General features: G+C 41.4%; 1 protein-coding gene across 2 annotated transcripts in view; it reads left to right on the top strand.

The window, feature by feature from the left end:
* Positions 1–16386, top strand: part of dclk1a (doublecortin-like kinase 1a) — a 44095-nt gene that overhangs the window by 10659 nt on the left and 17050 nt on the right. For both annotated transcript variants that reach the window (XM_085363830.1, XM_085363829.1), the window contains exons 3-4: positions 4335–4434; positions 9195–9302. In XM_085363830.1, the coding sequence (XP_085219956.1) occupies positions 4335–4434; positions 9195–9302 (208 nt within the window). The remainder of the gene's footprint in view (positions 1–4334; positions 4435–9194; positions 9303–16386) is intronic.

Genomic DNA, 16386 nt, shown 5'->3' with positions numbered 1-16386 from the left:
CCGTTTCTCTCACCCCGGCCTTGTTTATAGCAGCAGTAGATGTTGTGTAACTGTGCCGGTTCTCTGGGAGAAGGGAGCATCAGAAACATCAAAGTGGCTTGTTTTGTCATTGGGCTCGGATAAGGGCTCGGAGCAGCAGTCAGGAATAAATCTTCTCCCCCCCCCCCCCCCCCCCTCTGTTTGCTTCCTCTCTAACTCAGGGGATTTGATGATTTGGTTTAATCTCTCTCTGATTTTCTTTTTGATTGTTTTCTTTTCCTTTTGTTCTCTTCACCTTTACCAGCTCACTCATCTCTTCATCATCAGTTGATCCATCTTCCTGAGTGTTTCAGAAAAGCACTTCTTCCTCTCGCAACATCTTTTTTTCACCATTAACCAGGTCATTTGCCACAAGGGCGTGTTTCTGCATTTGTGTGAATGAAGCAGATCATATCATACTATGAGCAAATCATACTCATAGTAGGTAAAATATTAATAATGGAGCTCTCTTATCACCATGTACGCATTGTTGCAGTCAGTGGCATGCATCAACCATGCAACAGTGCCTTAAGGGCATCATCACCATGGCAGCTATACTTTTACTCACCAGTCTCAGTAGACAGTTTGTGTTTGTGTGTTGCTCATTAGCTGCCCCAGATGAAACTCGTCCTTATCTTCCCGTCCTTATCATCCCTGAATCCTCATTCTTTCGCTTATTTATCTTATTACACTCTGCTTTTTCCCCTCCGTGTTTGCCCAGTATTTTTGTTGTTCTCAGGTTGATATGCTTCAAATATCCTAATTTCAAACAAGGGTCTTTGTTAAATAGCAGCAGTCCTGGCTTAAGGACTCAATCTAACTGCTTCAGAGCAGCAGATGTATACAGATATATAGAGCCCTCTGCTCCAGTCCTGCACAAATTGATTGGAACAACAGGATGTGCGTCATGCCAATAAAGATCACAGATTTCAAAAGAGCCCAAGTTTTAAATCGATGAGGCTCAAACGAAGAGTCTTAGACGTCAAAAGAAAAATCTTTCCATTAGAGATGAAACAACTAGTGGATCAATATTTGCACTCAACATTTTGCAGTTGTAGCTCCTCAAATCAGAGAGCATTGTTGGCTCATTTTCTTTTATATAGTGTATACAACATAAACATTGTTAGAATAGCTCTAATAAAGAAACTTTTTTAGAGATCATAGATTTGTGCATAAAAATGCATATATAAGAGTCATTTCTACAGTCTCTGGTATGGATGAACACACAAAAATATACTGGTTCATATTGATTAATAAACAGTTGTGCAAATGCAAGGCTGTATTAAACTAAAACCATCAAAAGAAATATTTGTTTAAAGTAATTTTTCTGTGTTTAAAAAAAAGTGCAAAGGTGCTGAGACTTAGCATGATAATTACTATAATTGCATGCAGTACAAGAGGGCAAAAGGTAGAGGGCGAGGACAGTTTGGCAGTTTTTGCAAAAAGGAGAGAGCCACATGTGTTGGTTTATGTTATGCTGTCTGTTATACACCTGGAGACAAAATCTGTGTGGTTGCACTTTTTTCTTGTTTTTAGGGACGTAAATGAGAAATACACAATATAGCATATGGTGAGCCCATAGGATGGCAAGTCCATGTCGTGCTTTTGGGCTGTGCCTGGCTGGCCTCTTGGAGTTAGATGAGGTGCTTTGGGCATCTGGCTAGGGGACCTCCTTTTCACCTCCTAGATGAGATGTTTCAGGCATGTTCTGCTGGGAGGGGGATGCAGAGCAGACCCAGGATACTCTGGAGAGGTTATTTCTCTCAGCTGACTTGGTTTCCTGTGGTTTCCTGCAGACATCAGTGGTCAGAGTGCTTGCTGCGACCACACATGCTGCAAGAAGTTAACCACTGAGCCCATACAGCTGATAGGGGACACTGCCACAGCAGCTGAGAGCGGCTCAAGATGGCTATGATTAATGAGAGCTTGCAGGTAAACCCTAACCTTGTCTTCACCACTCAGGTAACCTTGACACACCTACTGAAGGGTTCCCAGGAAAGTGAGCACTCTCACCACCTCGCCTGTCCTTGATTATGACAAGAAAGCCATTACATCCAGTTGCTTCAGCTTATAGCAAAGCATCTTTGACATTTGTTTCACCCTGTCAGATCAGTAGTTCAAATTGCAAAGATATCATCAGGACTCAGAAGCTCAACATCTCTCATCTCTCTCTCAAAAACAAGGTCACAATTGTGTTTGATTATCTAAACAATTGGCAATTCATTTTCTTTCAGTCAGCTCATTAATTAATTGACCAAGCAGCATGCGTCATTAGAGAGTGACTGATGTAACGTAGGCTGTGTAAAGACAAAGAGAGATGCGTTCATTGGAGCATCACAGGTGACAGATTCAGCTTGCTGCAACTAAACACGAGTGTATGTGAGACCAAAGTTTGCCTGAGCCTGAAGCAGCCAATAACATTATCAGTGACAAACTTTTCAGTAATCGCTGTGCTTTCAAAGTAGAAGTTGTGTTCAGTGTACTGTAAGCACAAAATCTGATATCACTTCGAAAAAAATGTGAAAAATACTCGAATTAAAAAACTTTACCTTTAGAGAAGTGGCCAAGTCGTCAGCACTGACGCACTTGGGAAATGTTTCCGGCATCTGTATCACGCCATCTTGTTAGGAAGTTAATCACCAGCGCTATCAGGGGACATCAGGGAACAAAGCAATATGCACTCTGTTATGAAACTGGAGTAATATCATTTCCACACGCGCACACACACACACACACACACACACACACACACACACACACACACACACACACACACACATATGCAGACACACACACACACACACGCACACATATGCAGACACACACAAGCATTAATTTAAAAAGTTAAATGAAAGTGATCCATACTCCACAGAGAGCCTGTGCCTGAGATTAAACTTGTTTTCTATCTCCCCGCTGGCTCATCTGTGGGTCTACGGGGGGTAAAGCAGGACAACTCCCTTCTTGACACACACAGACGCACACACAGAATGGCCTCTTTGCTGTTTATTTGGCATTTTGCTGATAATGCTGTTACATCATTTGTGACTTTCTTTTGGGGCACTGATTGGTGGCTAATGGGAATCTAAATGGATTCTTAGATGCTAATTGCCATGAAAATGCAATAACTGAAGCTTTGTGTTTGTGTGCTAACTTCAGGCGGTGTTACACTTGCATGCAGCCTAAACTATAATAGCTCCTAATAGGTTTTTGGTAGGAGATTTGTCATACTAGATGAATGAACTATTGTCTTCCAGTAAATCCCTTTCTGACTGTACCGTTTCCAGTGGAGAAATATCATTTGGAATATTGATGTCTTGGAATTGAAGTGTGATGGTTGGCCTTTGGGGTGTAATTAAAGTTATTTGAGCAATTCACGCAGCGTTTAGATCAGATATGGAATTAGCTGTTGACTAAATCAAATAGGAAAAAAATGAACGGTGGTGTGCTTTTCATCCTGTTTGTCATCATAAACAGCCCATTGCTGAGGTTTCTTCCTGGTAGAGAACCAGTGATCTTACAAATTAAAAAGGCACATAACACCTGTCTTGTGCTGCAGCTGAAGATTTGTGAACAATGTGTTTATTAGGCGTGTCTTAATGAAATGGTGTCCATCTGTAGACAGCCTTAAAAAATAATCCAACACTAACTGTGGTGTTAACCAAATCTGTGGCTTTGGTTTTAACTGCACATTAGGGAGCTCATCAAATAATGACAGCGACGCCTTCAGAGTCCTTTTATCCGTAGGTCCGTCTACCTCATCCATCCTTCTCTTTGTTATTCACCACCATTTATAAGATACTGGCCTTCATTTAACCCCACTTGCTTCTCTGGATGTCCGGTGCATGAGCTACGGTTCATCAACAAATTAGTGAGTCAGCAAGGTCCCATTATAGTTACTGATAGACTGATTAGGTGCAGAAGCAGCACAGCGCTGCTGCTTGGGGACTTGTCGGGAACATGGACTGTCTATAAAGAGGTTTGGCGAGCACACAAAATGAACCAAACAAAACCAGCACGCACACACCTCTGGTGTTCTTCACAGTCCTCGGGCTCAGTGAATGTGCCCCTTCACCCGAGCACAGGCAGAGGAAGCCAGTGTTGTGAGCATGCACAATGCAGAGTATGTGAGTGGCTCTCGCAGTTTGCAATGTATACATACAAACACTATCAGCAGCTTACAAGTGACTAAAGTAGACTATGTGACTAAATTTGCCAACATGTTAGCAAATTGCTGTTGTCAGAAAATCTCATTTTCCTGAATAAAACGTTGAGCATTTATCCAACCTTACAAAAACTGAACTCTTCCATCTTTTCAGGTGTCATGCCTGCAGGACTTCTTTGGTGACGAGGACATCTTCGTGGCTTGTGGACCAGAGAAGTTCCGCTATCAAGATGACTTGATGCTGGATGAAAGTGGTGAGAAATACCTTCTCTTACATTTCTATCCTCACGTTTCCTATTTTATTCTTCCCTCCCTTCCTTACTTTCTATTTTCTATCAAATTAACCAAATCTTTTTTTTTAAACCATTAGTCATTTTATAAGCACTCTTTAAATGACCCCAACTTTGTTATTGTTACGGTTTGACGGGGAGAACTCAAGCGCAGGACTCCAGAATCAGCTGTACACAATAATTTATTTACAGAATCCACCTTGTGTATTTACAGGAAGTGCAGGGCAGTGCTATATACAATTAAGTGAGCGACGGGGCTCTGGGGAAATCCAAGGGGGTAGTCACGCGTTCTCCAACTCTCCACACTCACGGCCACAGGTTCACTCATCCACACTCGACACAAAGAATCACACGGGGAGGGAATCCAGGAGGAGAGACGGGGAGACGAGGAATAGTTACACAGTTCACTTTTAAACATTTGACTTAGCTTTGCTGTAGACTTGACTTTCACTAACGCGTGGCAGACAACGATCCAGCGAAGAACAGCAGTCACCTCCTGGCTTAAATGCTGACCGCCCTGATTAGGCTCAGTTGTTTCCTCCCACCGAGGGCGTGAACCCACAATGACAAGAGGAGAGAGAGAGAGTGGAAGTTGGAGAGAAAGATAGAAAAAACCTCAGATCAGCTGGACACTGATCCTGCTGGGTGTGACAGTTACTATTTGTGCTAGAGACAAAAGGAAAATACTTTTGGAAAGAATAGAAGATATTTGGTGTATCATGGCAGCACAGAGCTGTCATAAGGTACTGCTTTCTGAACACAGCTCTTCCTTCATTAGCATAACTTCTCAACCACTTTAGGCTAGAGAGAAAATTCAAAGGATTCCTGAACGATAACAATTATTTTGACATTTTACAGCCAAAATTACAAAATAAGTCCAGGGTCCTGCATGATACTTGGGTGATAAAGGGCTAAGTACATGCACGTCATCATAAAACATTTCAGTGAATAAAATAAAAAAAACATTACCGGTAATCTTCCTGGTTCAACCCTCTGCTTGATGTCCAACACATTTTACATTTTGGGCCACAAACAGCCCACTTTGACCAGTGAAAGTCCCATTTCTGTCAGTGTAAAAGAAATTTAAGTACACATTTCACCCTGGAGATATCTTCATATAAAAACTGTCTGTTTCTCTTCATGATGAAGCAATGCTGCTGACACTTTGGGCTAAAGTTGCAAGAAATAAATGTATAAAATTGCAATAAAAAAAAGGTTTGGTAGCTTGTTGCCCTGACTGTGTTGGAATTGTAACACAGAAGAGTTTTGCTAATTCACAGCACGATTTGTCTCACTAAAATAAAACAAGATCTTTTCTGTCATTTAATTGTTTTTTCTATTACTTTTTAACTGGTGTTGTACAAATGTAGCAAAGGCTGTAAAACTAAAAAGCAGTTCAATAACCGAAATTTATGTCCTCATACATTTTTTCCGAAGCCATTGCATGGGCCAAACTGGAGTTTTTGAAAGGCCCATTCTGGCCACCGGGCCTCATGTTCGACACCCCAGCTGTAGGCTGTCTACTTCATCCTCTCCTCTCGGTCCACTGCACTTAAACCACCGTCTAACCTATTTTACCATTGTTCCTCTCCCTCTTTTCTGCCTGTCTCCCCACCGCTATCCACTGAGGATGTGTTCTGTCCTCACTTTACCCATCTGTGTGTGCTGCTGCCTGTCTCTCTCCCCCTTCCCTTCACTCCTGCCATTTAGTGCTCATCTGTATTCTTACCCTCTCATCTCTCTTCCTGTCTCCTACATGAATGAGTGTGCACTGGGTTTTGTTGAAAGGTTTATTCAATTTATTTGTTTCCCAGGTATCCATCCCGCCATGGTTGCAAACCTCCGCCCCCTACCCTCTTTTGTCTCCCTTTTCCCCTCACTCCTCCTCCTCACTGTTCTTTCATTTGGAGCACATTGTGCCTTCCTGCTTTCATTAGCTATGTCTTCCTTTGGTAACCTTCCTCTGTCTTGAGAATGATAACAACAAAACTTTTTCCTTCATGCAGCAAGGTTTATAAGCCTGTGATTCGACTATGTTTAATTAATTACTGACGATTGTCTCCATAAGCATTTTAAACCAATCACTTATAGCTAAGAAGCACCTCTTATCCGTGTGATGAAAATTTAATTATCTGCCCACGCTTGCTACAACTGTGTGTGAACAAAAAACACACTAACAGCACAGCAAGCATGCCCACTGTCGTCCTTGCTCTTAGAGTTCGTAGAGTACATTAGTACATTTTCTAGTACATCAGGATTTGCTGTATTTTCTTGCTGGAAGAATACAATAAGGTCATTTCCGCCTCAAAGCTTCCTTTTTTTTCTGTTTTCTGTCAAGATGATCTCACGCTGCTTCAGTAATATTAAGGTTCAGGCTCTGGAGAGGCCAATCCATGACTGATATAGAGTTTGTGTGTTTTTCTATTCAGGTGTGCTTTACGGCAGCGGGAGTGTGTTTGGGATCTTTCGCATAAGACCTGTTGTCACTAATTTTCCGTTCAGTTCTTGTGTAATTTGGCATCCATAAGTCTTTGTTCTCTATTTATCTTCCTTGAGAATGGCTTCTTAACAGGTACACTTCCATTAAGACCATTTCTGATGAGACTTCAGTGAGCATTAGATTTATTAACTGAAGGGACAGATGTTGTTGGTACAAAAATACTATTTTAAGTCTGTCAAACTGTGTTATCTGTATTATTTTTCATAGACTCATCTAAAGAAATTGGAACAAATAATGTGTTTTGTTCAGGCTCCTAGTAACAAAGTGGCTAAAGATACTATTTAAAATGGATTCTGTGTTATCCGTTACGTGTGGACACAACACTGGTCATTCCTTGTGTTATGTGCGTTTTTTAAGCCTGAATGATTGATGGGTCAGTGTTAAGTGGCTTAATAATTAATGAATAAAAACATTCCTGTGAGAATGGTCCGGTACAAAAATGAGCAGTGATAAAGCAGCCAATGTCCAAAGAAAAACTTTGAAAGACCTTCAGAAAGCCTGGAAAACTAAACCAAATTAGTAATGGCTCAATACATGGTACCATATATCAACTGTCCCCCGATCACTCCCAGTATTTCCCAAGAATGTGTGCCAAATGCATTTAAATGCAACACTTCTAGTTGCAAATAGCCAGATGTAACATTATCTGATTGTTGTGATAATTGTTGTAATCAGACTACTCCTTGCTCCATCCCCAACCATATCCAATATTTATTAAACTTCAGTTTCATTTAACTTTTATTAAAACGAAAAAGGGTGCAATCTCTTACATTTATAGGGAACATCTTCTTCATATCCAAAATGTTTCCACTAGTCTCGTATGAAAGGTCCTCATGTAAATATTGTGAATAACAGATTACCATAAGAAAATGTACCCCAAAGATACCAAATGTCTGCTATGAAATGCTGCAACATGACCATAAAGGAATGAAAATGATCTTTTTAAAAATCTTACTGAGAATGGAGAGTATACATTCAGCTTTTACCCACGTAGGATCCTTTGTTTAATTTCTCAATTAAATGATCTCATGTGACCATTGAGGGGCAGTATGGGAATGTTCTCTAAACATCCCAAATGTCCTTTATGAAAGTTTGGGCACAATCAACACCGTTAAAAACGTTACACAGACTCTTCTACATAGGTCGATTTTCATCAGGAGAATTCGTCTGAACCACATTTCCCCCCCAAAAACAGTGATTATAACACAGCCATATCTAATGTTTTATAGACACAGAGCATGATTTGACACCTCATCATGCGCTGGCAGACAGAGAGCAAGAGGCAGAAATAGACAGACAGGAACGGAGAGCGACAAACGAAACAGACAGCGTAACAGAGAGACATCTGGAGTCAGAGCTGCAGACAACTTCGCCTCCTCTCAGCATCGCTATAATTATCGCCTCTGCCTCAGCTCTGGCACACTGTCATCATGTTAACACTCGGTATTGTACATTAATCACTGGGCCACAAACGTCTGCCACACAAGCAAATGCAAATACAGACAGACACACAGCCAGGCTCTCATATGCACGCACGCATGCACACACACACACACGCACGCACACAGACATGTGCGGGGCAAGCTGTACAATTTGTCTTTCCCACTGGTCTATAATGGCAATGAGCTATAATGGGGCTGGGTTAATGAACAGTGGAGGAGTAAAGTTTTGGGGATGGAGCCGACACGGAGCGTGTGTTTTAATACCATCACATGGCTCATTTACTAGCGCTGTGTGTGTGTGTGTGTGTGTGTCTGTAAGACCTCCGTGAGTCATAGCTGTCACTTCTGAAGCACCACAATAATTGCGTTTGGAAAACGAGCCTGAAGGTAAAACCAATTACAAGTGTGGCGATACATTAGTGGTTTGCTGTTCTCTTGCATGGCTAAAGGTTAGACTCACTCAAAAAATCCATAAACTTTTCATTTCAGACTAACAGAGCTGTCGTGTTGTTCGAGTGCTCTGATGGTGTAATATTAAGGCTGTTTCTGTGCCACAAACCAGTGTCATGTTACAGTGTCGCACACCTAATGTCAGTTTATTTGAGCATGAAATCCCGAGTGCTGCAAGAAGGTAAAAAAGCTGCTACCTCCTTAGGATTTGAATTTCTACAGCTTACACATTTTGGATTTCAGCGCACTGGATGAATACATAAAGGTGAGTGGATTAATATTTGCTAAACAGTCCCTGAACACCTCTATCTGTCCTCTCTTTGTGCTTGCAGAGTGTCGTATGATGAAATCATTGATCTATGGGAGGATGTCAGGCTCTTTGAACCAAGGCTCCCCCAGAACTGTTGTCCAATCGCTGCGCAGCAAGTCGCCTGCATCTGGTAAGACAGCAAAAGTTTCTGTCTTCTTCTAGTCCTCTCTTTAAGTAGTTTAACACACCCTGTAACTCATCCCCTGCCTTTTTTTTGAGCTTGTGCATGTCTGCAGCACCTCAGATGCGTTCGCCGTGGTCGGGAGTTGTTTGTGTAATAATAGCTCATCGTCTGATTGCTTGGTGTTTTCTAGATCGTCACTTAATCGGCATCTCAGCGCAGTATGAATGAACACGATGAAATCTGAGCTCTGTGGAGTGTCTCGCGGCGTACATATGTGAGCTGCGCCTTGTTGCTTGAATGTGAATTCAAATGAGAATGTTTTCACAAGGGAGGAGAGAAAAAGGCAAACAGGGATGAGAGAGGTAAAAAGCAACAAAAAAAAGAGAGAGAGAGGGAGGGTGGAAGGAGTGAAGATGAGAGGGAAAGATGAACGGGGCTGGTGACTCAATCCTGCAGCTCCCCAACAAGCCGTGCTTCACCTGACATACTAATGAAATGTAATAAGCTTGCACTGGTGCCTGCTCTTATTGTTTGTGCCTGAGAGTCTGTCTAGAAGTCCTTTTGAGATAACAACAGACCAAACGTGTGTGAAAACAATCATTCTGATAGATGAATGCAGCTTTCATTAATGCACCACAACTGTTTGTGTGTGTGTGTGTGTGTGTGTGTGTGTGTGTGTGTGTGTGTGTGTGTGTGTGTGTGTGTGTGTGTGTGTGTGTGTTTAAGAGGCCAAACATTCATTCGGTCTGTCTCAGAGCTGGCGAGAACTTGATGATTAGTTTAGAGCTTTGAACAAAATCAGGCATTGTCTGATTGCACAGCTTGAGCTTTGGTTGTGTGTAATATGCCTGGTTATGCAACAGTGCACTTAACTTTTCCTCCACACTGTAATCATTTTATGATTTGTACGCGTATAAAGACCTATTGGGGTTTTTTTTGGTAGGGGGGTTATTGAGTGGGTGATGCAACACACAGAAACTACTAAAGAAGAATTTGTTCCACCTGCTGCTGAAGTCCAGAGGCACCATTTATTTCTTTATTATTATTATTATTATTTTAACCTTAAATCGTAACCGTAACGTGACCACGCAGAACGAACGCGAACATTTGCTGCTGGATTTTTTGTTGACCTGAATAGGAAGAAGGATGTAAACAGCTGGGGTAAGGAGAGAAACTTCTGGATGCTGAAGGCTTGAAAACTTTGGGGAAAGGTTATGAGAGTGAGTCATACACCACCATCTGATCTCGCTGGCTGCAGCAAAGTCTGGAATAAAGGTGTATCCTGGTGTGTGTGTGTGTGTGTGTCTGTGTGTGTGAGAGAGAGAGAGAAAGAGAAAACAAGAGACTGGCGGAGGGAGGGACTGATTCGTCTTGGTTGCCATGGGAACATAGCACAGTAGGAGCATGTAGCTACAGACACAATGGCCTGTGACAACCATATATGGCAGGGACTTCCTGTGAAATGGCCTGCAGAGGGGAGAGGAGCTGACTGACGTTCGGCCCTCGCCCTGACTCAGAACGTCCCTGCGTTTTTTTCACGTCGCCAAAATGTTCACCTTCTGGTGTTGCTTCCGCTGCTTAACATCATCAAATATTCCCTGACTGGTGTTGACTGTTTTCTGTTTGTATTTACTCCCTCAGACATTGTTGGTCAGGAACAAAACAGCAGTGGAAATCTGTCTGACCCTGACTAACCTTCTGCTGCTCTTTTATTCAAATGTTAAAAGCACATCGTGTTCCCTCCCCTTGAGGACAACATGTTCTGTTATAGTAGTGAACAACAGCTGATACTGCTGAACCAGGAGCACATTCACTTATCAATCTGTATGTACAGTTAGGTTCATATTTTCTTTGGACAAAGACACAATTATTGTAGTTTTCTGTGGATTTTAAATCAAACAATCACTGTGTGACTGAACCATAGACTTCCAGCTTTAATTCAAGGGGCTCAGCAAATGTATTCCATTAACTCTTTAGGAATCACTTTTTTTTATACACAGTCCCCAATTTTTAGAGGCTCTAAAGTAATTGGACATTCGTCTAACAAGCAGTTTAATGGCCATGTGAGGCCTGTTCTGCTGTTATTCCTTGAGCTCATTCCAAGTGTTAAAATTTGAATTTGGAAGCTGTTCACTGGACCTCTCAATATGAGGTTTAAAGATCCATTCTTAAAAAGAAGGAATGAACTGGCCAGCTCAGCAACACCGAAAGACCAGAAAGATCACAGAGGAGAACTAAAGTGGATGATCAGAGAATATGTTCCCAAAGAAAAACAACTTCATAACATCAAGCCAAGTCAAGACCAACACTCTTGGGGAGATAGCAGTATCATTGTCAAGGTCAACAATCAAAAGACACCTTCAAAAATATAAACAGACACTTGTGCAAACTACTGGTTTGGCTCAAGAGCAAGACATCCATCCACGTTAGGCTTTGCCAGAAAACATCCAAAACAGCCTGCACACTTCTGAAGCAAATTCTTTGGACAGATGAAACCAAAATGAACTTTGGGGAGGAGAAAAGTAAGAGAAGGAGAACAATAGCTCATGATCTGATCCACAGTATCTGCCAAACATGGTGGAGTCAGTGTTATGGCATGAGCATGGATGTCTGCCAGTGAAACCAGTTTACTAGTGTGTGTCGATGATGTGACTGCTGGTAGAAATGATAGCAGATGGACTGTGATAAGGCGTACAGGGCTGTACTCTGCTCAGACTTGAGAGCATGCTTTTCAGTTACTGAAGAAAAACTGAAGACAGAGAGACCCACAAAAACACATCTGAAGATGATGTAAAGGTCTAAAGAAAACACAGCATTTGGTGATATCTGTGGTTTCTAGACTTCAGGCACTCACGATTTTCATCTAAGCACTGAAAACAGTCTTTATATTTAAAATCATGTTATTTTGTTCAATTACTTTTGAGCGTCTGAAAATGGGGGACTGTGTCAATGTCCAATGACATTTGATAGGCGTTACTGTGATCAGGTCTCATCACTGGTAATGAAAATAAAGACAATGTATTTATTTACAAACTTTATTTACATCTAAAGTGTTGCGTTAAAGGCAAGTTCAGTGGTGCAGTTTCCCAGTGTGTGCCGTCTCCTCTTGCTATGTGCAATTTGCAGGTTTAAGTATTACTACTGCTGAAATATTTGATCACAAGTGTTTCTTTACTCTGTTTTATATCATTCTGATCGGACACGTTATGGTTATTGGACTGCTATTTACAGATGTCAACTTGGGATTTTTGGAAATTTTGAGTATTTTGGGTAATTATAGACTACAAGCATTTAATCAGTAAATCAAGAGAGAAATTAACAGATTAATTAGCCGTGAAGCTTATTCTTAGTCCTAAATTAGAATAAATATAACAAAAACTGAGATCTGGGGAGCATGTGATCTTACATCATCAACACATTTTCTCAAAATAGAGACATTTTGAGCAGTAACCTGCTATTCCTGAGCTTTGAGTTCACAGCCTCCTGATATCAGGACACAAATTAGAGTTAGGTCTTTCAAATAAACATCATAAAAGACATCACATTTTGGACAGTTACATTCACTTGAAAGCCAAGGCTAATTTTCTCCATTGTAGTCCTGTGTGCGGCAACGTATTAGTTAAAGTTGAATAAATCCTCAGAGTTAAAATGCAACAAATTACTCAAAAATCACTGTGTGATCATATTGCTGTTAGTTATGGATGGACATCTTCACAGTGGAAATAAGACTTCGACATCAGAAAGACTCTTGGCAGACAGTAGAAGTGTTATTTTTCATCCATGATGTCAGTGCATGATGACGATCTCCTATAGTTTTTAACCTTGCTCCGGGTCTTTGGGTGTGCTGAAAAAGTAGCCTTGAATTCCCACATTAATTTTCCCTTCAGCCAACACAGACATAAAATTCTTGATCACATATAATAAGCTGGACCTGAGGAGCTGCACAGAGCAGATGTGAGGCGAGAATTATCTGCAAGGTAGTGAAAGCCAGATAGTGAGTGCACGTAACACAACACGTGTGCTGCTAAGCACCACCTGGTGTTCTTTGTGTGTGTCTGGCTGCTCCTCATTCTGCACGTTTGCAGGGCACAGAAAAGCAAAACAAGCGAGCTATAGACAACCGCACACTCATACGGAGACAAAGAATGCGATCGGGAGAATCAAACTGAAATCAGAGCTTTTAAAATGTATCCACATAAGGCACAGGTGTGGTGTTTAGTTTTCTGACTTTGTGCGGTTCGCTTGTGCAGGTGTGTCGACGCAGTGATCGCAAGACCTTTGGAGGAGTTGGTCTCGTTGCGTTTCTAAATGAACTCCAGAGTGGTTGGTTTTTGGTGTGAACCTCATCCAATCAGGATCCCAACCAGCTACCAGGTGTATGTTGTAAGTTATAGCTAAAAAAAAAAACTATAACCCCGTGTGCTTTGCATTCTGAGACGCGGCAAGATACTATAGATGTGCAAAAGTCTACACCAGCTAACAGCTAACTGTGAAACAAATGCAAATGTTCAGTGTACTCCAATAGTCCAGGACACAGCACCTTTTTCCTGTATTTGCTTTTGTTCCTTGCATCCCAGACACATCTGGGCATTAAGGAGACTGTATAAAAAAAACCCAACCAAACAAAAAAAAAAAACACGGGGAAAAGCTCCAAGCTCTTCCATGCTGAAAGAAGGTGGTTAGGATGCCTCCTGGGCAATTCCCATTAGAGGTTTTCCAGGCACCCCTCACTGGGAGGACACCCAAAACTCACTGGAGAGATTATGTACCACATCTGGTTTGTCTTGTCATCTTATCAACTTTAGATAATCAGAAGGTAATGGATGGATGGAGAAGTTATGTGACTTGTGTGGTGGGAATAGGCAGCAAACGATTAGGTAGAGCTACTCTACAGACCTGCTGTGCAGTATGTGGAGCAGGTCATCTACTGATAAGAATCCCTGGCTGCTCCAGTCTGCATGCCAAATATGCAAGATACTAACCCCAAGTTGCTATGAGTATGAATGTGTGTGAATGTTAGAAAGAAAGAACTTAAGCATAGAAGAAAGTGTTTATGTGAATGAGGCATGTTGTATAAAATACTTTAAGTGCTCCGGTAGAGTAGAGAAGCTCTATATAAGAATCGGTCTATTTACCACGAGTCTGGTTCACTCTGAAAAAACGCTTTCTTGACTAATCCCTAACTTTTTAACAATTTTACTGTGTTTTCAGAAGAAAGCAGCTATTCAAAAAAATCATTCTATTTTTAATAAGCATTAGATCTAAAAGGTTCACACTAAGGATTTGTGATAAACAGCGCTTGTATAGTGATCAACAAAGCAGTCACAGTTGTGTATTGCTCACAGTGAGATTATACTCCATATAAACTGCAACACACAAAAGTGAATGGAATATATGTAAAAGCATCTCTGTCGAGTATCGGATTTATGTTGGATATGTGATGGAGCAAAAAAAGGATGGTGCAGCCTTTGCGTTCCTTTATCAGACTAGAAAAACACGTTGTCTTTGGTCTCTTTCATGAACAGAAAGCCTTCTGAGAAATATGCTGAATCAATGCAGAACAAACAACTTCTCGTCCCGCTTCCCAGCACAGATGAAGTTTAACTCTCCGTCCTTGTACGTACCGAAGAACATCAAAGCTCAGAGACTTGTGTGCTGAATGTTTGTTAGGTGAATCATGCTCTGTCTCGCCGATGAATCATAATTGCACAGAAATAGAATAATTTGAAATTAACGAGGGAAGGAAATTAAATGTTATGTTACAAATTCCATTTAAAATTATTCAACCTTGCAATTTTAATGCGTCGCTTGGATGCTGCCTCGTTCCCCTTTCGTATTGACGGTGGTCGTATTTAGCATTAGTCTTTTGGTTGTGTGTCGGCAGATTGTTGCTTCTCAGGCTGACATTGTCACTCGAGCGTCGCTCTGAGATGATGTCACAAGCACACAAACCCAAAATAAAGTGAGAAAACATTTTGCACTCATACATAGTTTCTCCTTCCCCTCCCCTCCATTTTACCATCTGTCCCCCGGCTCTCCTCGAATGCCTCATGTCAGCTAAAATTAACTGAGAAGTGCAGATGTAGTCAGGAAGAATCGCTCTCTCGCTGCCTCGGCGTCTCACCTCGTGCTTTCCGTCATAAGCGGCTCCTCGTGAATGGAGAGACTTCACGCTGAAGTGTTTGGGGCAGCTGACCCAAAAATAAATGCAGGGTGTCTCGAGAGGATTCCCTGCTGGCAGCGGCAGCTTCTGAACTGTGAACACATGATGTCTGCAGCCTTCAACACATCTCTTGCTCGGAAAAATCCAATCGTGAAAGGCCCGAATGTACTTTGAGCAGAGGGGATGCAACAAATACAAAACAACAGCACTAAATGCATAAGGACACATCCTTTCAGGCAGCTTTGGTGTTATGAAACAGAGCTGCTCTGGTGCTTTTATTGACTTCTGTTATGTCATTTGAGAATTGAGAATTGAGTCATATGAGAATTTGTAATGTTTCACTGTGTTGTCCCAAAACCTGCCTTCATGCATGATTTTATCTATAGAATTTGCTCAAATATGCTGAAAATATTCAATTTTTAGAACAGAGTGTGCATATTTGGATCTAAGAATAAAGGCTGGATACACACAAGCTTCCAAATTCCTCATATGGAGGAGGATGTGAGCCGATGACAATGTAGAAAATCAAGATCACACATTTTTCTCTTATACTGACATTATTAAATAACAGTTTTAAACCACTGTGCTTGTTTACCCATACAGCTTGTAATAGCTGAATGTGTTGCTGCTGGGTACCATAATTGAGCAGGCATTATTTTATGCTTGTGTGGATTAAATTGAATTTTTAGACGCATTAATGTCTCGACTTGAGGAAAGGCAGTGTTGGTCTATACTTGGTCCGCTCTGTCACAGAAATTTACAGTTCCCAGATGAAGAACGGTGCTGTCTTGTTTTCTACTTAGGAACCGAAAACACTTTAATTAACTCGCAGGCTTTACGTCGGCTCCGTGTAATGGGTTATTTAAACAATGAACATTGTACTGTCACACTGCTCGTCAATAGCAGTGACAGATCTCCTGGATATAC

This window comes from Diplotaxodon limnothrissa, linkage group LG10, assembly GCF_057381915.1.
Source record: "Diplotaxodon limnothrissa isolate DT_005_m linkage group LG10, D_limnothrissa_male_GT1.1, whole genome shotgun sequence".
Taxonomy (NCBI): Eukaryota; Metazoa; Chordata; class Actinopteri; order Cichliformes; family Cichlidae; genus Diplotaxodon; species Diplotaxodon limnothrissa.
This window is presented reverse-complemented; position numbering and strand designations above follow the sequence as displayed.